Raw genomic sequence first — 22,966 nt, 5'->3', positions numbered from 1 at the left:
GATCAAAATGATGCATGCTTTCCAGTCAAACAAGGCAAGGTTTCCTTTTGTTCAACTTACTCCACTGGCTAGGACAATCTATTACGTTACCCCAGGAATCTGTGTCTCCACCCTTTATAAGTTTTGCCCTTTACAGTGTTAACGTGTAGCCAGATTCCTGATTGGCTAGGATCACTCCAGGAAGAGCAGAAGCTTTGTGAAAGCAAAACAGTGTCATTCAGTATGACATGATGTCACTATCCTGAGAACAGTATGTAGTTGGATGATGTCTGCAGTCCTTAGAACACTTTCACAGGAGTAACCCCTTCCCCAACTGAATAGAAAGGTACTTACTTGGAGTAGGCCTGTTAAGATTGCTCCCAGTGTCTTTCTACTTCTGAAGCTGTCAGAACTCGAACACTGCCTAGGTAGGGGGATTGCCTTAGAACCATATGCAAACCACTTTCAGGTCTTTGAACTTATACCAGACTACGTGCAGCTGATAATTTACTTAAAAACACTTCTTGGCGGGTGTTGTTTCAATATATTTTCATGGGCTGCACTGTTTCCATATCTAAAGAAAGTGATACACACATTGGTCAGCCTGCCACATTTCTTTTTAACCGGTGCCTGCATCGAGTCTTCATTACAGTGAATATGCTGAGAATGTGAACATAGGTCCTTTGACCCACTTTGCAAAACAATGTTTACAAAACCCTCACAGACTCTGGTCCTGCAACAAGCCAAGATGCCAATTCTGTCGCTGTATTCACTCTGACAACACAATTACCAGGCCTAACGACACCAGCCATACCATCTTAGGTTCATTCACTTACTCATCTTCCTAATGTCTGTGTAAACATCAAATGTCAGCATTGCCCTTACATCCTCAACATCAGACAAACAGGTCAGTCCCCGAGCAGAAGAATAAACTGACATAAAACACTAAAACTGACATAAACTGACATAAAACACTGTAACACTAAAAAACCACTGAAAGTACATTTTAGTCTTCCAGGTTATTCCATTGCTGACCGAAGAGAGACAATCCTCAAACAGAGAAGCTTCAAAAGGAGATTATAATGCAAGTTTGCTGAATGTTTAGTTCATTTATAAATTTGGAACAATGGAACCCCAGGACCAAAATATTATTATCTCACTGAAGTTGCTAACTTTCTGCCCTAAAACTTGAAAACTTATACACCAAAAATCTTGTTGGTCTCTAAGGTCCTACTGGACCTATAGAACAACATATCATCAGTATCCTGGCATCAGTAAGGTAGTAAGCTAAAAGCTCATGATGGACTAAGTCGAACACTGCTGTAAGATCAAATAATACAAGCAGTGCTGACCTGCTCTGATCCAGCTGTTTCCAGGGGTCATACTTCAGGAAGACCAGTGCCGTTTCCACCCCATGGCCAGCCCAGAAACTAGACTGGAATGGGTCCAAGACTGAAGCTTCATCTAAGTATACCAGGAGTTGGTCTGCGGCAGCCCTCTCAACCATCTTCCCTAAGAATGCTAGGTTCAACATGGGGTGGTAGTTGGTGGAATCATGTGGGTCCAAAGATGTTTTCTTCAGCAACTGGCAGACCACTGCCTCCTTCAGCCTCTCCATAAATTCCCCTATTGAGAGGGAAAGATTGCTTATCTCTCAGAGAGGGCCTCCTATTCTCTCATTGTTTTTTTTAAGGAACCTTGAGGGGCAGGGTTCTAATGGGCATGTGGTTGGCCTCACTGAAGCTAGCAACCTATGCACTTCACTCAGCATGTTGTCTAAAACCATCAAACAACCCCTCCAAAGGCAGCCAAGTGGCTTCTAGAATCCTTACTATATCAATAGTTGGGGGAAGGTCACAGTAGAGCGTCAAGATTTTATCTGTGAAATAGCTCAGAAACACCTCACAGCTAATATTCGACTGACTACTATTTTGGTGGCTTTCCTCAAGGGCAGTGAGAGACCCAGTTACCCTAAACAATTATGCTGAGAGTGAGCTCGCAGACACAATAGAAACAGAATAAAACTCTCATTTGACCGTTTTCACCACCACCTCATTGATTTTAATAAGTGTCCCGTAAGTTGCACTCGAAGCTTTGTCACAAGTTTTCCTCTATACTCACTCCAGTCATCTCAGTTCTCTCCCAAAGCTCCACAGTATACGAAGGAGCCAGTTTGAGGTAGTGGCGGAAAGGATGTTGGGGAGCAATCTCATCAATGGCAGTCAACATTCGACTATGCCAATCATTAGCCAACACCTCCAATGAGTCACTAGAGGGCATCAAATCCCACAGAGCATTCAGGAATCTTTTTCAATCCATAAGTCTCTGTGGGCAAGCTAAAATACATGCCTAGGCCCATACATTCAAGACCTGGGATCGTCGGTGCTGGGAATGCCCTGGTGAAGTTAGCTTCCCAGAACAGAACTGACACCCCTTCTCCCTGGCCCAAAGTCTGAGACGGATCAAGGACCAAGGTACCAGATGTGGCAAGTTCTTTTAAGGCGAGTTTCACCTTCCCTCACCCACTTCTCGGTCACGCATGCCAGGTCTACCACAAGCTCCGCAAAGTAAGCTTACAGAGTAGAGGCTTTGTTGTTAATTATCCTGGTGCTAATAAACATCAGTGTCAGAGACAAGTTACAATCCTTAGCCACGGTCTCAGCGTTTCGAGAGATGAGACAGAGATTAGAAGTGCGAGCATAATTGTATCTCTTATTCAATCTCCTCCCACCACAATATCTACCCCTTCTCGAAATAGACGTTATCCCTGACCCTTGACCCCAATCCCTTCCTTTCATCTAGCTCAGATTTCATGTTCTGGTTATACAGTAACCTACCATCGTTAATTCTGATCTAACATACAATTTACAATATATGTAAATTGTGTATTCAATCCTTATATAATACTCTCAAAGATTATAATAACCCTCAATCATTAGCCCTCTAAACTTCTTAAAACCTCTCTCTCTCTGTATGACTGAAAATTGTTCTAAGCATTCCTAGAGAGAACTGGAGTGGGCTGAGGATTAATTTGGGCTTTTCATTTAGACTACAAGGTCACAAACCAATTGAGAACAAACTGACAATTCAAGTTCACCTCTGGCACCTGAGGCCTCACAGACACAATTTTTTTTTCTGCCCTAAGCAGCTGACAGCTACAACTTCTGTATATCACAGGTAAAGCTTCTTCTAAAATGCAATCTAAAAAAAGTTTTTGCCTTGTTTTGTTTGCGTTACTGGTTATCCTCTGGGTCCTGATCAAACAAAAAAAAATTACAATGTTGGAAATTGTATTTATTACACCCACTTCTCAAAGATTAATAACCCTGGGCTGAATAATGAGATTATATTATCCCCACAGCAACCCTGTGAGGTAGGCCACAATTGTTTTCTGCGAGTGTGTGTCATGGTTTAATCGCTCAGTTCAACCAAAAACGCTCTATTGATTATGCTGTTAATGGGCCAAGAAAAATGTCCCTCTTTTCAAAAACATGAAGAAAGTAAAAAATTTTAGCACTACAAATGCTAGATAAACCTATCAAGACCACGGCTAAAAGCAGCAAAACCAGCAGAAGTCATGCATGCTCTGTCCAGGTACAGCAATGCTGTAGTGAAAACATACACACAACACACCAACAACCTAGTCAGCCATAAGAAATTTTAAAACGTTCTCCACTGCATCAAGTATTTGCTGCTAACAGAAACAAAGAATCAGAATGTAATGTACCACATTAAGTGGGACATATAAGGGGAAAAATCACTCTACTAGGCTAGAGAATAAAAGCATACTGAATGAACCTGAAACCTCACATGGCATTTTTCCACCTGTGCTAGGCATGGCACTAGCGCCCTATCTGCCCTCAGATTGCTTGGCTACAGTGATTCATGCAATGGTCACCTCCAGATAAGATTTCTGTAACTTACTTTACCCTACCCTTGCCCCTGACCCCAAAATTGCAGCTGGTCCGGAATGCAGCTGCTAAGGTCCTCATAGGTACATCATGGAGGGCCCATATTCAGCCAGTGCTGAGGCAGCTGCATTGGTTACCAGTTGTTATATATTATGTAGTGTTATGTGTTATACACTATGAAATAAAAAACTTCCAATAAAAATGGCTGGGCATCCCCGCCCTAGAGAAATGACAGCAATTTGAATCTTAGTGATAAAGAATAAAGTTCACTATTTTTTAAAGACATGCATGTGATGGGTTACTTACTCCTTATTTCTGCTTTTAAGGCACGGATGGTAAAGAACTTTCACGGCATTCCTAATCTCTGAAGGCCCTGAATGAGACATCACACCATAGTCAAAGAGCGTGAAGCCATTATTGGAGGCTGAGTTTCCAGAAGATTCCACCAATAATGTGTCAGAATTCAGTAGCCAGACCTGGGAATTAAAAGTCAGCCATATGAATTACACTTTCAAAGAGTACAGTTCACTATATGTAAAGCCTCTCTCTATGTATCAACATGTTTATTTTTTTTAGCAAGCATAGGCAAATTAATATATACACACACATGTTCCCACAGTTTAAGAGAAGTAGAATTTTATAAACCAATTTCCTCACCCTAATTATGTTTTGACACACGCCCATACAGTCATCTGCAATATCTACATGTCAATGCTAATCTAGAAGGAACTAATGGAGATCCATGACTTTGTTTGCCACTAGAACTGTGGGACAGTTCAAAATTCTGTTACACATCAAAACGCAGTTCCATGTTTTCAACCCTGCTTACTGGAGGTGGAGAACTAAAGCTTTCACGCAAAGTGGAGGACACTCGAATTCAGTCACCAGCAAGCTTTGGACAAAAATGGAAATTGAATCTTACCAAGAGGTAGATGGTGCCCTCAGTTCCTTGTATGCTGAACCTAAAAGTGCTTCTGGTTGAAGAAAGCTCTAGAAGGCACTGAGCTACTACACTCTGAATAAAGAGAGATCTGTTTTGAAGAGAATAGACATTGTCATTAAGATTATTTGCATGTCCCACTGTTTGCATAACGGATGAGTACAGGCAAGAAAATCCCACAACAAACTGTGTGTTGAGAGGAGACATCTGCATTTCCCTAATCTCTCCATGCCCTTCATCACCAAGCCACCAGCATTATTTAAGTAAGACAACAGTGGAGAAAGAGAAAAGGACAGGGAGAGGGAAAACCAAAGCGAGGTACATGCCAGCAGCCGCATTATGAAGAGGTCACATTGCAAAATGAGAACTGTGAAAACTTGGGCCAGTTACTGTCTCTCTCAGACTAACTTAGAGGACTGTTGTGAAGATAAAACTACCGAAGGAGAAGGTCCCTGCATGCCAGCCTGAGCCCCTTGGAGGAGCTAGGAAATGAACAAATGGCATAGTACTAGAGGTTTAAGAAGGGGATAGGCACAAAGCTGTGTCCTCCCAGGGCAGGTTAGTCTGGAAAGCTATCCTTGCAGAAACAATGTTACTACAATGCCAATACTACAGACCCCAAGACAGTAATAGCCAAACTTATTTACAGTAACATTAAATCTACTCTCTTCTCTTCCCCACCCTCACCTTTCTTCCACAATAACACATCTTCTCCCGACTATATAATAAATTGCCACTACTAATATCAGCTTGTGCTGTGTCTTAATACAAATGCTACAAATTAATAAAAATAAGCCTGGAAACCTTATTAAGGACGCCTACTATATGTGAGTGAATATACATGTGTGCATGCACATGTGTACCAACCCAGACCCTACAAGTGCTTAACCCTCCCCATTCTGCAAAACCTTTTACCAGATCTTTTAAATTTAATCATCGACTTAGCAATGGCCCTCAACTGCACCCTTAGTTGTTCACAAAACTGCATTATGCCGAATCTGACGGTTGATTCATCAAGGACAGCATTGTCTACTCAGACTGACAGTGCTTCTCCAAGGCCTCAGACACTCCAAGGTCTTTAAATCATCCACTGCTGGAGATTGAACCTGGGTCCTTCTGCAGTCCAAGCAGATGCTCTATCTCTGAGCCTCCCAACAATAATAGTGGCATCCTAGGTAGAGTTACACTGAAGTTCACTGAAGTCAGTGGGCTTAGAACAGTGTAATTCATTTTAGGATGGTACTGTAAGTTTCCACATCTACACATAACATGCACTGACAAAAATCTTTTCACTTTCATATGAGAAAAAATGAATTTGTTGCACAGTAATGATGCAAATGGCTCACAGCAAGCTGTATGTCATGGTAGCCACTGCATATGTGCATTTTTCTGAGCTTCAAACTGGACTGTCTGAAATGTTTTATGTTAAAGCCATCTTCCAATTAAAAAGAAATAGAAAACTTTAACTGAGACTGAGACTGTACAGGCTAGAAAAAATAGTTAGATATCAGCTTGTAATTGGCAATTATATTATTCATAGCAGAAATTAATTAAAACAACATTAGGTTTGCATAATTCACTCCTGATTAAACCTAAGACTTGCTACAACAGCAAATGAACACTCAGATTGGGGACTATTAATACTGTTGTCAGCAAATCACTAACTGTGAAGTTAGAAGGACGTTACAAGGATGATAAAGTGGCTTTCGAGGGCAGAGGTACCTGAGGCACCACTCAGGAAAAGTAAAGTAAGAATACTCCCAATAAGACTGAGAAAAGGGCCTTGAAATACATTCTCAGTGGTCTGTTGCATAATGTGGAAGAATGACTGCCTAAGAAGGCGTTTAGTTAAAGCTGGGGTAGTAAGATTGGGTCCTTCTCCTTTGTGCCCTTTATACCTCTTGTATCTGCAGACCCTCCAGGCCAAATGTTGCCTGTGGTTATCTATCAGTGCAATGGCAACTGATGAGGGTTCACATGGGAAAGTGGACTGTAGATTGTTGCTACCATTGTTTGATTGTACTGGGGTTTTATTATGTTTTATGCTTTTTATGTAAACCGCCACTCTGCTGGGAGTGGCAGTCTATAAATATAATATAAAATAATAATGACTGTGGTGTAACATGTTACTGGGTTCCAGCCCCACAATGACTAATTACCTGGATCCAGCAGGAGAAAACATGCAAAAAGAATGCTGTGTGAGTCTTTCTCTGGGCCAAAAGATATAAGAACCAGGGAGTATTATCAAGCTGTTCAGAATATGTGCAATGCCACATGTTCTGACACTCTTAGAACACAGAAGTCCTAATGAATCGAAATAATGGCCTTCCAGTCCAACATCCTGCTTCACAAAGACCAACCTTGAAGGACCAGCAATCACAGCACGGCGGTCAAGACCTTCCCCTTATGCTGCTCCATAGCACTAATATACAGAGGTTTCCCAAGGAATCACATAACTTGGCATCCCTTCACCAGACTTATGTGAATCATCTAATTTAAAGTTCAAGGTGATCTCTGAGTTCAGGAATTCCATTCACAAGGGTTATACTAAAATCACATAATTATATCAGAGATCACACAAAACTACAGGCACTCACTAAATAGTCAGCACCAGGCAGCGTTGTGCAGCCAGTAGAGCGTCAGACTAGGATCTGTGAAAACCAGGTAGAGATAGTCCGTGAAGCCAGATGGACAACCTTGGGCAAGTTACTTTTGCTCAGTCTCGTACGTACCCCACAAGCTTGTTGTAAAGATAAAAGGAGGAGGGAGACCAATGGAGTCCCTCCTAAGTTCCTTTGAAGATGGACCAGATTATAATGTACTTAATTAAAATTTATTAATAATTTAAAATGGTAGGATCAGACTTAACATATATTGGTTATTTTTTGAAACTAGGACAGGAAAAGAGCAACAAAGATCTAGATGTTTAAGGAGCAACACCATTTCAGTACTGAAAACATTATACCATTTTAGCTTTCACACCTTGGTATTATGTTGAAACTCTCTTCAGATGGCTGAACAAGCAATTCAGTGAAATAATATTTTGTGACACCTAGAAACAAACAAACAATTTCAAAGGCTGCATATTATATTAAATAAATGCTGAAGCAGACAATTAAAAATTGATAATGCCACATTGATGGGTCAGTGGAATAATCATCAACACTCCACATGCTAGTTTGACTGTAAAGTGAAGCAGCTGGACATCCACTGCTCAGAAAAGCAGCCGAGTGTCCCCCTGCCTCCCTCCTCTCTCTGAAGTAAGGGCCCTTCTTCATTTGTTCAACATTTTCTGATAGGGAAAGTCCCAACATCATGTTACCACTACATTTTGCTTTACTAAACAATACTGAAAAAATAATAAATGTCCCATCCTGGACCCCAGTTGAATTCCGGATTAAACTTAAGGTTTTGGTAATCACCTTTAAGGCCATATGTGGTCTGGGCCCAGTGTATCTGAGAGACCGCCTCCTTGCCTATACCCCCAGAAGAGCTCTACGCTCCGCCACCTCCAGCAGGCTGTGGATGCCTGGCCCTAAAGAGGCACGTCGAACCTCAACAAGGGCCAGGGCCTTATCAGTCCTGGCCCCCACCTGGTGGAATGAGCTCCCCAAAGAGATCAGGGCCTTGCCTGAACTCCCACAATTCCGCAGGGCCTTCAAAAGGGAGCTCTTCCACCAGGCATTTGCTTGCGGCCGATTGACCCAAAAGATCTACAGGTCCCTCCCCCCCCCAGACAGAGAGGTAGAACCTACTGAGGGAGTCTCAAAGTTATTGTTGTTGAAATATTGTTCTAGTTATTCTAGTTGGTATGTTATTGTTATTGTTATATTGCTATTGATATTGTTCTATGTAAACTTTCTAAAATGTTTTATGTAAACTGCCCAGAGCTGTAGGGAAGGGACAGTATACAAAAATCTAATCTAATCTAATTAATTAATTAATTGTGCCTTTTCAAGCAGGTAAGTGGTGGGGAAAATCTTCAGCTCCAACATTTCTCTATTTGAGGATGATATTAAAGGGACAATAACAATTTCATTTTTTAAAAAAAGAAGACAGGAAACCTTTTCATTTCTACCTGTGGGTAACTTAGTAAGCCTCAGAAAGGTTTTGTGTATTCCATACCTGTAGGCAGAGCCTCTCCCAACAATGTCTTGCAGCGCTTGCAAATTACTTTGCTATTTGCCTTTGAATTCTGTAGGGCAAAGAAATGTCATTGAAATGTCTCACCTCTACAGAAAAGACATGTGAAACTTTACGTTGCAACTTTAAACAAGTCAGGCCGTTTTCTAAATAGGGAACTAAATCCTATGGAGAATTTTATTAACACTCAGCTTCCTTTTTTGCCCCAAAACAAATGGCTTTGTCTCTATTTCCAGCTATATCGTTTCCACATCAAAGAAGATGATTACCATTTTGCAAAACAGAATCATACCAGCCAGCCTTTGAAAATTACTGCAGCTGGTCCCAGCCATTACAATTAGTGACAGACAGTCCCCAAATATGAAACATTAGTGTTCCATTGAGAAATACATGGCATCAGAAGCTAGACTATTCACAGTTTTAAAAATTCATCAAGTTATGAGAAGGGATCCTTTCTTCGTTCAAGACCAAATATACCCAAATTGTCATGATAGCCAAATGAGGACAAGATCTAGTTATGGGGAAATTATACACTGGGGTTCATATCCAGGATTAAGGTCTGGGTAAGGGGGAGGGGGACACACCTCCATCATCTATCTGGGTGTATTGCACACCCAGGGAGGGAGCACGGAAGCCTGAAAATTGATCAGAGTCAAGAGCATCACAAACTAACTCTGGTTCACTTCTGATCATTAAATCAAGCCTTACGGCAGTTCTGTAAAGTAGGCTAACGGTTCTATTCCCATACTGCAGGTAGAAGGAGAAAAGGAGTGAAATGTTACAACTTGCCTGAAAGCTCACAAAACTAGTTTGTGATCAAGGTGAGATATAAACTTGAGATTTCCCGGGATACAGGAAAGTTAAAAAAGGGTGCCTCAGCTTCCCAAATCTCCACAGCATGTCAGTACCAGGACTGTTTAAATATTCATTCTTTTTTGGACACACAGATAAAAATGATACAGCAAGGGAATTAAAATTAATCGTTAAGTAGGGCAGAGCTGGACAATGCTGGCATGCATGCTTTACATGAAGAGGGAGCTTCAGCTTTTGCTGTGCATGAGGTAAAGTTATGTAACAATGACCTTTCCTGACTTCCCAAAAGGTAACTGTGCAGTGTTCTGTGGCAGAGTGGGGATTGTAACCTGTTTGTCCCAGATAATAGTTCCTACACCAACCTTTCTCAACTTTTATACCATTGAGAAACCCTTGAAAAAATCTTTAGGCTTTGAGAAACCCCCGAAGCGGTGCAATCGTGCAGAATATAATTGGAAAATATAGCTGTGTACAGGCCCACCCAGGGCCCCTCCCCTTCCCACCCCCTCCAGGCCCATCATTGGCCATATTGGGAAGGGGGGGGGCTCATCATGATCATATATGGTCATATCACAAAAAAAATGTTTGCCAGATTTTAAATGTTGTTGTTATGTGCGAAGTCGTGTCCGACCCATCGCGACCCCATGGACAATGATCCTCCAGGCCTTCCTGTCCTCTACCATTCCCCGGAGTCCATTTAAGTTTGCACCTACTGCTTCAGTGACTCCATCCAGCCACCTCATTCTCTGTCGTCCCCTTCTTCTTTTGCCCTCGATCGCTCCCAGCATTAGGCTCTTCCTCCAGGGAGTCCTTCCTTCTCATGAGGTGGCCAAAGTATTTGAGTTTCATCTTCAGGATCTGGCCTTCTAAAGAGCAGTCAGGGTTGATCTCCTCTAGGACTGACCGGTTTGTTCGCCTTGCAGTCCAAGGGACTCGCAAGAGTCTTCTCCAGCAAGATTTTAAATATATATAATTATTTAACTCGCAACCATTCAGGAAACCCTTCCAGGGCCGTCAATAAACCCCAGGGTTTCACAACACCCTGACTGAGAAAGGCTTTCCTACACTCTAACCACCACATTACAGTGGTTCTCAGCACGGCCTACCCTCAGTGGATTTCCTTGAACTGAAATTTACTCCTAATGAAAATCATACTGAAGATCGTTTGCTTTATTCAGGAAGGTAATTTCTAAGAAACCAATATTTGGAGCACAGATTGTGCTTATAAAGGACCACAATGACAACTGCTACCTAAATATATTTTCCCCTGTTTCAATGTACAGGTAATGGCAGGAGACTCAGTGTTTTCGATAGTTTGAACAATCGTAGCAATACCTTTTCACTACACAAATTAACTCAATGTATCTTATACGACAACTTCCAGGTGTTGGTAATCTGGCACTGTCCCTATCTTTTTATGCTTCTACCACAAAAGGGCCACAATATTGTCCTGGAAGGAAATATTTCCCCCTAGAGAAAACAACTAGAATGCTGTGAGGCCTCACAGACTTTAAACTCTATTGTACAGTGATGATTTTGAGTGTAGCTGCTGTGTTAGTACCAGAGACATAAAGTGGTATCAAGAAAATGAACACCTTCACCACTCATGCAACGATGTCACTCAACAGTTTGTTAATTAGGGACATGTCATTCAACGATGCTCAGCAAAATGCGTGCACTTTAATGACAAAGCATTGTTTAAGGTAATATGGAAGAGCTGCTTCTTCATACATCAAGTTGTAACCTGATGTTGAAATGCCCAGCAATGAAACTATGGGTCAATTCCGCCTAGGTATTATGAAGGTAATCACCACCTAAGAAATGGACCAGGCTCATGGCAAAATGTGTTTCTCTTGACTTTCCTATAAGTTCATGTCCTCCATTAGACCTCCTTGAGCTTGCTTTCAGTCTGATTTTAGTCCAGATCTTATCTCTATATTCCACATCAACCAAATAGGCACAGCTTGGCTCAAAGGATCCTCTTGGAACTCAAAGCAAGGCAGGGCCAACTACATTTGTGCAGGGGTGTAAATATACAGTTGCCTTATACTGAGAGCCACATAACTGGACCTACGAAAGGCCTGCATTGATTGCTGGTGACTCTGAGTGACACAGAGGGAAATCTTTCTTGTTCTTTTCATTGTTCCTGCTCATTGTTTCATGTTCGACAGACTCACCAAGACAGAACTGCTGTTCCCAGGAGCAGCACTCTGAGACGGTGATTGAAGGAGGTCAGACGGTGACACGGGTGATTCACTTCCTGAATTCACCAGGAAATAATTGTGTCCAAGAAAACAATCATCATTTTGAGGATGCAGTCGCTTGCTGTTGAAAGGGTTGGGATGGCAGCACCACGTCTCTACCAAATCACTCCAGTTTTCTCCAGGAAGGGAAAGAACTCTGAGAAATGTCCTAACGAAGATAATAACAAATGTTAGTTGTTATGTTACTAAGACCTACAATAATTTCCACAGACCAACTTCATCCTTGACATGGCTATGGCATTAACTGGGATCCTTTACTGAGCTGATAATTGTACAACTATCAAGAGAGAGGAGGAAAATTAGATCCTTTCTTCTTATTTCCCAACTTCAAGCAAAGCTCTGATGAATCCGTGGAGTGCCAGGAGTAATAAAAGACTTCCTGTCTAGTCCACTTCACTGTTAAGAGAAATTTTGAAAAGAAAAGGAAAAATGTTTATTGAATGTGCTACAATAGGAGAACATCCACTGCTGGCAGACTCACAGACATGCCAAACTAAGGAGGAACTTATTTTATTTATTTTTGCATTTGTAACCTGTCCTTCCCGGAAGGCTCAAGGCAAGTAATAACATATGAGATATACAACATTAAAATTTTACAATTTAAATAAAAGTCTGAGTTTAAATTATTAAAATACAATTTCCTAAAAATATAAAATAGATAAAATTTGTCTGATGTCTTTTCTTCATGAGAAGAGGAGGATGCAAACAATATATTGTTCATTAGATGACATGTCTGGATGGATTAAGGCAGGGATTCCAAGCAGAGTTCTGAAGATGGCAGGATATGGGGGGGGGGGGGCAGTGACAAGACTCTTTTTTCTTTTGAAGGAGCTATGTAATACCTTATCCTAGGAGCACCGACTCCTTTTCTGGTAAGCCAGGTTTGATTCCCTATTCCGCCACTGATAAAGCTGTTCTGACTGAACAGTAATCTCAGGGCTCTCTCAACCTCACCTACTTCACAGGGTGTCTGTCATGGGGAGAGGAAAGGGAAGGTGATTGTAAGCCACTTTGAGTCTTCTTCTAGTAGAGAAAACTGGCATATAAGAACCAACTCTTCTTCTTGTTCAATACAGAGAGAGCACTCCCCCACTGCAGGTGAGTCATGGGTCTTCCCTGTCCCCATCCTCCTCAGTCCAGTCAGCTGACCCACTTTGTGAAAGGTAAGTTGGGCTGAGAGCAGGGTGGTGGTCGCAGGAGAGCTGGTCCTGCTTGCCCGTCCTGTGGCAGTGAGCATGGCCTCTGTCACCCCTCCCATCTGCCCAAGAGCGGCATGGGAGGAGGAAAACTGGCCTGCTTTCCAGGCCTATAGCAGTGAATGCAGCCTCCCACTCGAGACCTGGAGGAGGAAGGAGAAGAGCCATCCCACTTGCCAGCCCTGCAGTGGCGAGCACAGCCTCTGCTGCACCTTCCCTCTTTCCCACAAAAGACTGGGAGGGGAGCCAGGCCACTCGCCAGCCATGTGGCAGTAAGCGCACCCTCTGCTACACCCTCCCTCTCAAGACCGGGTGGGGGGGGGGGAGAGCTGGGCTGCTTGCTAGCCCTGCAGTAGTGAATGAGACCTCTGTTTTACCCCAGACCTTCTGCTTCCTGGGGAATGGAGGAAGGAGAATCGGGCCCACTCTGGAGCACTGGTTGCTACTAGCACCCATCGCATTCCTGCTTGCATCGAGCTTTGCCTTTAGTTCACCATAAAAAACAACCGAGAAGAATATTAAAATCTGCTTCTAGAGACTGAGGGTGAGGAAAACCTGTTCTTGTTCACCAGCAATGTAACCGGTACTAGACAGCCTTACATCTATTTCAGCTGTGTTGATTGAAAAACAATATGGAGAATTACAAAAACCAACAAAGGCAGCTTGATCAGAGTCAACAGCAGGAAAGAATAAATAAATAAATTCACATGTTACCGATTGACAATGACTCAATAATACCACTTCCAACCATCACACCTTCTGGTCAAGGGGTAGGGGGTGGGGACTGTGCCTCCTCTCCCATAGCCTACAAATATTTCTTAACTACCTTAAGCTATAGATGAGCGTCACAGACATTAAGTTAGGAAAGAAAAAAGTCAGAAACGAACCATTTAAGAGCTGAGAGGTGGTACCATTTTTTTTATCCTAAAGGTAAAAATACTGAAAGACTCACTATGACCTCCAGCGGCACCAGGAGCAATTTCTGAGTGGCATTAAGGAGAGCTGGAGACTTATCTATGCTATACTTAGAATTAATAAGGAGTAACAAGGACAGATACCTCAGGGGAGCCCTTACTGTGATTAATGATTACTTTCATGTGGCCCAAAATTACACGCCCACAGATCAGCTCAGTGTTAAGGTCTTTATACTTGGCACAGCCCTCTATTCACGCTCAATTCACACAGCACAAATGAAAAGACCTTATCGTGAGCCATTCCATGAACAAAGAGATGTTCACATTCCATGTCTGGCATTAACTTGCTCTTGATTTCTGCTGCCTGGCTGTCATCTCGCCATGTCTCTATGTGAACCTTCACAATACAGCTCAGAGCAGGCAATTGCAGCAATACTGATAACCACGGAGGGAAAAGCTGGGAGGAAACTCTGGAACATGAATCAAGCCTTGGATGAGGCAGCCCCTTGGATCCAGGACTGGCCAACAACAGAGTTGCTTGTTTTGTTTATCTATATTGTATTTCCGACTGCTGTAAGCCAACAGTTGTCAACAGCCTGGAGGGGGAAAAATGCCCTGCCCAATGAATAGAGAATTAATTGATGCAAATCAGCAGTTGAAGATTTGGTTAAAATATCATATCAACCCCTCTATTAAAAGGGTAAGCCATTTTTACTCCAAACAGTTGGCTACTGTATCAAGCTACTTGGGCTCCTCATCAGGGGGAAATTAGGATATAAATGTGTTAATATATAACAGGATGAACTTCCATTAGTTTACACTGATATTACAAATTCACTGTTTTGAACATTTATTTACGTTTGGACACTGTTTCATTTACTGAAATTGCCTCAGTACTCTATTTTTATGCTCATCCTCCTAAATTTTGTATATATAAACCAGTTTCTAGGCTAAAGGGGGGGTGATAATTGGTTCTGTTAACATTAAAGGCATTACTTTTTTAGTATTCTGTTTATGCTAGGAATTGAACTCTTGCCACAAAATCCAATGCAAGAAGCTGAAGCCCAAACCAACAACCCCTTCTGCACTTTCATTTTTCAGTAAACTTATAAAGCAAATGTGCAGTGATATTTTAAATTAATGCAAAGGGTCAATGCCAACAAAGTTAGTAAAAGAAAATTAATTTAAATGCCATATGACTCAGGTCTCTTAAAGCTACTGAATGGCAAAAGCAGCACCGTGAAAAAGCTTTCGCTGTGTGTGAAGCATAAAAGAAGCTGAGCACAGCTCACCAAGCTGAATGAGGTATACCAGCCAGACATGATTGGCTTCTCAGGCACTCAGGAGCCACAATGGCTTTTGCAGCCCAAGGCTAGCTGCAAAAGCAGGTTTATCAAGTCCCTGGCCAGCTGCCAGACCACTAGGAAATCTGTAGTTTCCAATATTATGGAAATATGAACAAGAAATATAGTAAAGGAGTGGGTAGAACCCAGTTCCCCTATTAAGAAACCAGAAAATCCATGGACACATATAGGGAGTGAACAAGCAATGGAAGCATCCCTATTGCTCCTTTAGGAGGCAAAAAGGGGGAAACAGGAAAAGGGTCATAATATCTTTACAAGGACCGAATAAAAGTAAAACTGAGCTAGCTTTCTTGAGTCACAAAAGCCATTGGCTGAATGGGGAGAGGGAGGGAATCAGTTATGGCAGGGCAGGAGTACTAAAGTTACCAGCAGATGTCTAATGTTCCACTAGGAAATACAAAGCTATTTCCCAAATGAGTGGGAATAATTTTTTTAACAATTTGTTAAACATTTATCGGGTGATATGACCATATATAGTCATGTAGACTCCCCCCCTCCGAAAAAAATGGCCATTGATGGGCCTGGAGGGGGTGGGAAGGGGAGGGGCCCCAGATGGGCATGTACACAACTATGCTTCCCCACTATATTCTGCACAATTGTGCCACTTCTGGGCTTTTTTGAAGCCTGAAGAATGTTTCAGGGATTTTTCAATGGTAAAAAAGTCGATAAAGGCTGCTGTCTGCGATCACTATTGCTACTGGCTTGGCCTCCTGTTAAATATCCTGTGGAGCTCATTTTTCCCACCTAGAGCAACATGTAAATATATCCCTCTCAAGGGAAAATGTAGTGAGGTGCAACACTTACCGGTCTTTTATTATACTTTCGCCACAATATTGGCAGTAAAAGGTACAGCTCTTTTTTGATTTCAGGCTGTCTTCCACAGTGGGGATTAACTCTGAAAGGATGTTTAAAGACAAATCACCACAAACCTTTAAATGTTATAAAACATACATTCTCATCAGCTTGTCACCATATGACATTCTATATATGGAGCGGGGAATGATAAATGGCAAGCATAGAGCTTACACTAGAGGAGGCCAAACTGTGGCCTCCAATTACAACATGGACTCCAGTTACAACGAGCTCCTGCCAGCATGCGGCAGAGCCACAGTTTGGCCACCCCTGGCTTCAGTGACGATACAACAGTCCTGCAAAGTAGGCTCTCATTATTATCTGTGGTGTGTAGAAGATGAGACTAACAGAAGTGCAGGTTGAATAAGGTCACTTACAGTGCAAGCCTAACTCCACTGATATCAATGGGCTTAGACATGTGTAACTCAGTTTAGGACTGCACTATGGGTGAGTTCATATTGGCAGTGAGATTTGAGTCAGGGACATTCTGGCATGCAGCTCACAGGCCCAGCTGCTCCACTACACCACATCACACGAGGAAAGGGCGGTGTGTGGGCAACTGCTGAACTTTTAGTGCTCTATTTTATGATCAACATCGCCATTCTCTTTAGCAGCTGTTTGCAAGAATGATTCAAGCTTGAGAGTTGCTGAAAATCTGAATGTTGGTAGTATCAGAAAGCACTGAGAAAATACTAGGTTGAACCCAGAGGTCTGTCAGTGGAAAAACTGTTCCCTTCCCTTCCTTCAGTGGCCCTTTCTGACCCCCAGAAAGATGATTTCCAGGTCACAGGACCTGGGTGGGCAGACACATGCATCACGGGGCTGCACTGAGGAAAGTGTGAAATCATTGATCCTGCAGTACCACACAAACGCAATGGAAAGCGGTGATTTTGCTCTCTTCCTTCATTTCCTTCCAGCACTCAGACCCATGTGGCTATTTGTCCCAGAGTTCCTAGAGCTCTAGAAACTAACTTTCTTGGGCCTAGAAGAGATTTCTTGAGTGAGCAGAACACAGTAAAATTCATATCGTGGTTTCTACTGACAACACTGGACTGAACATAGTTTTCCAGGCCTTGTTAAAAGGTCATCCTCTTAAAATCATCCATAAAAATAATACAATGGCACCAGAAGCAAAACCCTTTGCAGCAAAAAAAAACAAGTATAACAATGATTGGCCAGAAATAAAATATTATTTCCAACGGGAGTTAGAAAACAACCATACTATGTCACAATGCCATACTTGCTGGAAAAGTGACATGATCTCAGCTCTGCACTGAACTTGTATTTACACGAGGCTGACACCGATCCATGCTAAGCTTACCAATGGTGAATTAAAAAATGGGCACCCTTATCAAATGATAAACTGAACATCACTGTTTCTGAAACTTTGAAGGGAGCCACAGAAAAAGTGCAGAGTTAAATCTCAAAAGCCCTAGGCAAACCTTTAAGAATCTCCTCCTTTAATTCATTTTGGCTATCAAGCAATATAGCACCTTTTGTTTTCATTAGACAGAGTGTGGGAAGTAAATCTGAATAAATCCACGTTGGATCAAGAGATGCTTTCAGAGGTAAGACAGTAAGGAACATTACCACAATCGGAGGTTCTTTTAGCGAACCTTCCACAAGCGCACACATGCTTTAAAAAGACATACATAATCCTTCACGACTTGATGTGCATTCTTTGCATGGACCTAGCTTATGACACGTAGCTAACAAAAATAAGTCCATCATTCTTACTTGTATTTAAACCTGCCTGAATGAGCAGTCTCACGTGTAAGCCATCTCCAGGCACATACTGCAGGCCTCGACAGGAGGAAGGAACAATCCTGACCTCTGGTGGGAGGTTGAGCATCCAACAGTCTTCACTATTTTTTATTTCAATGGAGGATGGATTCACTGCAATATCCATGATCCTGCTTTCCAGTTTTGATGTGCTACGGATATTTAAAAGAGACTCCTTAATCTTCAGCTGGGCAAGAAGCCTTGTAAACATAACATTCAGAACCAGGTGAAGTCTGAAAACAACCCAAGACAAAACAATCACAGATAGCTAATCTATAGATTCAAGTGGGTAGCCATGTTGGTCTGAAGTAGCATAAAAAATTGATTCCAATAGCACCTTTAAGACCAACAAAGATTTATTCAAGGTAAAAGCTTTCGAATGCATGCACTCTTCCTCAGTCTAAATGAAAAACCATCATAACTGTGGAGATATAAGGGGAAAGCAAATTAAGGCAAATTAGTAAACTGTGTCATAATATCCAAATTAAGTCATGTGATGTCATATAATAATTCTTTGCTAAAACAGCTAATCAGTCATTTTGAGTTCAATTGTAGGTCACAAATATAGTTCACATTGGAGGACACAGTTTTATTTCTACACTTATGATGGTTGTTCATTTGGTCTGAGGAAGAGTGCTTGCACGCAAAAAGCTCATACCTTTAATTAATCTTTATTGATCTTAAAGGTGCTACTGGAATCAATTTTTGTTGATCTAACCTATACATAATCTTAATATATTTCCTGTTGCTTTTGAGCTACATTATGGCAGAGGTGAAATATACATTCATTTTCATAAATTCTATTAAAATTAATCATCTGTATGCTATTAGCCCCCTGTGGCACCTACCCGTGAAGAATAAACCTGCAGTTTGGGGCAACTTGGAGGCTAAACATATTTTTCAGCACTCCCCAGGTTTGCAGAAAAATCTGAAAAAATGCACAGGAGGCTTTATAGTCCCCCTCCCCTGCCAGTAAAACAGCATTCTCTGCACAAGCACAAAGAACACATTTACCTCCGGTAGTATATCCTAGAATCATAGAGTTGGAAGGGGCCATACAGGCCATCTAGTCCAACCCCCTGCTCAACGCAGGATCAACCCAAAGCATCCTAAAGCATCCAAGAAAAGTGTGTATCCAACCTTTGCTTGAAGGCTACCAGTAAGGGGGAGCTCACCACCTCCTTAGGCAGCCTATTCCACTGCTGAACTACTCTGACTGTGAAAAACTTTTTCCTGATATCTAGCCTATATCGTTGTACTTGAAGTTTAAACCCATTACTGCGTGTCCTTTCCTCTGCAGCCAACGGAAACAGCATCCTGCCCTCCTCCAATGGCAAAGAGCAGAGATGTAAATGGCAGAGAGCAGAGATGGCTGTGTAGCCTGGGGCTCTGTACTGGGTCCAATGGTGGCAGCTGCACTTGGCTCAGCAGCAGCACAGCCCAGGGCTCCATGATGGGCATGCTGCCATCAGCAGTGCAGACCAGGAGCTCCAGAGGACTCATACGCACAGCCGCCAAAGGAGACTCCCAGGGGCCGTACAAGGCTGGCAGTGGCTGCCAGAAAGCACAGGCTAAGCCCAGTGGCAGCAGCCCTGCAGCCCAAGATTCTGCACTGGGCCCAGGGGCAGCACAGTCCAGGGGCTATGCAGGGCTGGCAGTAGAGGTCAAACAACGCAGGTTCCAAACTAGACCTGGTGGGGGCTGCCAAAAAGCCTGGAGCTGTGCTGGTCTTGGCAAGAGAGTTCAGGAGGGGGAGATGAGATTCTCCCCTGTAAGTTTCATAGGCTGCCACTGGTCTATTTTTCTATTTTTCAAGAGTGGGTCAATCTGCAGATACCTAAATCAGCAGATTGGGCCAATGCTGACAGAAAGGAGATTGTTTTCCAAACTTGGGGGACCCCCAAGGTTTGCAGAAAAAAATCTGAAGCAAATGAAAAAAAAAATACATGTGGAGCCTAATTTTCCTCAAACAGAAGTGTTGTCTGTGCACATGCAAATAATGTATAACCCTCCCCCCAGGCATCAGCATCACTGCTGGAAGCTGTCAGGGGAGGGAAGCTGGGGGTTCTAATGTATTCAACAATGAAGGGAAGCATTAAGATGGTGGGTCCATCTGTGAGGTCAATGATGGGGGGAGGGACCGGAAGCCATAGCAGCCTCAAAGACAGCAGTGAAAACAAATAGCTACAGCAGTCCCACTGACAAAGTCAGGAGGTATGCTTGGAATCATTGGGGGGGGGGGAAATTGCTACATGTCTGGTAGCATTGAGGGTGGGGGTAGCCAGGGTTGTAGCATATCAAGCAGTGTTTGTGTTCACAGAGAGGTTGGCTGGGGGCCACTGTATATCCAGCTGCATCAGCATTAGTGGGCGAGGTGGCTTAGTGAGCCACTAAGGCCTATTATGCACGGCCGCTGAAATGGCTGCATGGAGAACGCGGAGGAGGAAGAAGCTAAGCAAACCGATTATGCACGGGACGGAACACAACAGCGGCAAAACCCAGAGTATCCGATTATGCACGCAGCTACTCCGGAGCCGTTTCTGGTTGTGCCCTGGTCCTGGGAAGCTCCACTTTCTTCCGCATCTTGCTAATGCGGCTTTTTCGGCGGCATACGTTGACTCTGCGCCCGGTTGCCGCCTGCAGCGTGCATAATTGGTGATTTTAGCCGCTGCCATTCCACCCCGAATGCGGACCTTCCTCTCCGTGCATAATGGGCCTAGGTGAGCATCCGGCAGAGCCTCTGAACCAGCAAAGCTGCAAGAGAATTGCATTTTATTAAAAACATTAAAATTGCATTTCTGAATTTTAAAACGAAGGCTAACGTTCAATTACTATGTTTTTAAATGTTGTTGTAAGCCATCCTGAAGTCCTCAGTGATTGTTACTAGGAAACCACAGCATTCTAGGCTTGGTTCCTGCCAGTAAAAGGCAGAGGGAGGGGCAGGGACCTTTCTAGGGCTACTTTAGCCTTTGAGACAGAATTTATTGAGACCAGATCTGTGTTAATTGATACCACCTGACTTGTAAGATTTACTTAGGAGTGGCTGTCTGCTTCTGTTCAGTAACAGCTACCCTTTGAAAGCTTGCATGGGGCTTCAAAGTAGGGTCTTGAAGATCCAGGTTCAAATCACTAGAGTAATGGAAGCTCACTAGGACTGTTTATGCACTGGGAACTTCAGTGCCCCAGCTCCCATGCAGGAGCACAAATCGGGGGCGGATGAGACACACCAGGCCAAATGCTCCCCCATGCGGGTGCAGGAAGAAGTGGGGCAACCTGCCACAACTAAAACTCCAGCCTGCAGCTTGGAATGAAACCTCCAGTGCATAAATGGTCTAGGTGTTGTTTTGCCAGTCACATACTTTCTGCCTAACCTACCTCACAGGTTTGTTCTGAGAAAAAAAAAAGAGAAAATAATGATGCTTTGGTTTTGTGGAGAAAGGCAGGATATAAAAGAAGTAAATAAGTCATAGCTGAAAATGGGAGGCATATAAAGGATAGGTTGGTGAATGGTTGGAAAGGAGGGATTAAGTCAGGGAAAGGACCGAAGATACAGGCTTTGCCAAGAGGAGGGAAAGGGAATATAATGTGCAGAGAGGCTTTCTGGGGTACATGATATGCCCCCACAGAATTGATCAAGGGCTCCCTACCAGGCAAGTGATCCTGACCCAGTCACAGTTTTCTTAAGTAAAGGTTGTGGGCAGGGGGACTGAAGACAGCAGGGCAGACAAAGGTAAGTTGGCTGCTGTGTGGGAAGGAGAGGAGGAAGCAGGAAAAGGGGAGAGCCTATGGGGACTGTCCAGGACACAGGAAACAGTAAGGGAGGAGAAAATGAGATGCCCTTTCCCACCTGTTCTATAAGTCAGAACAGACCTCCCCTTTCTTTTCTGATGTGGATAGTTTTGGTTAAAACAGTGTTAGTATGCTTTGGGATTTTCATAGTGAAACAAGTCACATGAAAAGATAAATCCTCTTAAATGACAAGTATAAATTTGACATCATCCTAATCACAGATACTAATCCTAAACATGTTTATCTGATTCTGTCTTGCTCCATTAAATGCAATGTTTTTCTTCTTCGTTCAATTGCTCTTGAGCTATTTGATTTTAAATGTGTGTTTGTCATGGGTTCACAACAATGTCAATTTACAAAACACAAACAAACAACAACAATTTAACTGCTAATAAAAGCTGCAGTTCAAAAATGGGGGCGCAAACAGAAAAAGACTTAACACCATGTTTCTGCTAAGATAAAGGGCTTCACCAGACACGAAAAGACTGACAAGCCATGAACCACTGCAGAAAGGGCATTCCAAAATCAAGGCCCCATTCCCTTTAACTCAGAAAATGTGGTATCAGAACAAGGCCTTTAATACTTAATCCATTGCCAGGCTGTATTATGCAGGATGCTAAACAGAGATAATATCAAAGTAAACATCTGTGTTGCCAATGCAGCCTTTACATTTGCAGTATATTATAATCTGAGATATTATCTAGCATGTTTGCTTTAACTATTATGGAACTGTCCAATAAGGATTCTGAAAAAATTGTTAGGTAGTGAGAATTTTCTTAAAAGCCTGCATTTCTTGGAATGGTTTTGCAGATGAGAAAGGATGACAGGCTAAACAGTGTCTGTGGTAAATCTCACATCCAAGAAGTTCAGGGCAGTCAAATTACTGACTTATATTATTTGTTATACGTTTTTGCATATTTGTGGAAAAAAAGCTATGGTGGGGATCACAGAACCTGCATGGACAAAAGGCATGCATATCTAGTTAAAGAAGGGTATTAAGTGAGGCTGGATCCAACCAA

At 42.6% G+C, this 22,966-nt stretch overlaps 1 protein-coding gene across 4 annotated transcripts in view; it reads right to left on the bottom strand.

Moving 5' to 3' along the window:
* Window positions 1–22,966, bottom strand: part of UBE3D (ubiquitin protein ligase E3D) — a 67,961-nt gene that overhangs the window by 42,784 nt on the left and 2,211 nt on the right. For 2 of the 4 annotated variants that reach the window (XM_077305835.1, XM_077305852.1), the window contains exons 2-8: window positions 18,114–18,391; window positions 16,329–16,419; window positions 11,964–12,198; window positions 8,956–9,025; window positions 7,813–7,882; window positions 4,813–4,921; window positions 4,197–4,366 (exon numbers count right to left, since the gene is read on the bottom strand). In XM_077305835.1, coding sequence (XP_077161950.1) covers window positions 4,197–4,366; window positions 4,813–4,921; window positions 7,813–7,882; window positions 8,956–9,025; window positions 11,964–12,198; window positions 16,329–16,419; window positions 18,114–18,391 — 1,023 coding nt within the window. The remainder of the gene's footprint in view (window positions 1–4,196; window positions 4,367–4,812; window positions 4,922–7,812; window positions 7,883–8,955; window positions 9,026–11,963; window positions 12,199–16,328; window positions 16,420–18,113; window positions 18,392–22,966) is intronic. The other 2 variants (XM_077305842.1, XM_077305860.1) reach the window with 1 other exon arrangement.

Source organism: Paroedura picta, chromosome 1 (assembly GCF_049243985.1).
Source record: "Paroedura picta isolate Pp20150507F chromosome 1, Ppicta_v3.0, whole genome shotgun sequence".
NCBI lineage: Eukaryota > Metazoa > Chordata > Lepidosauria > Squamata > Gekkonidae > Paroedura > Paroedura picta.
Note: the sequence above shows the minus strand (reverse complement) of the source record. Positions and strands in the feature narration are given on the sequence as shown.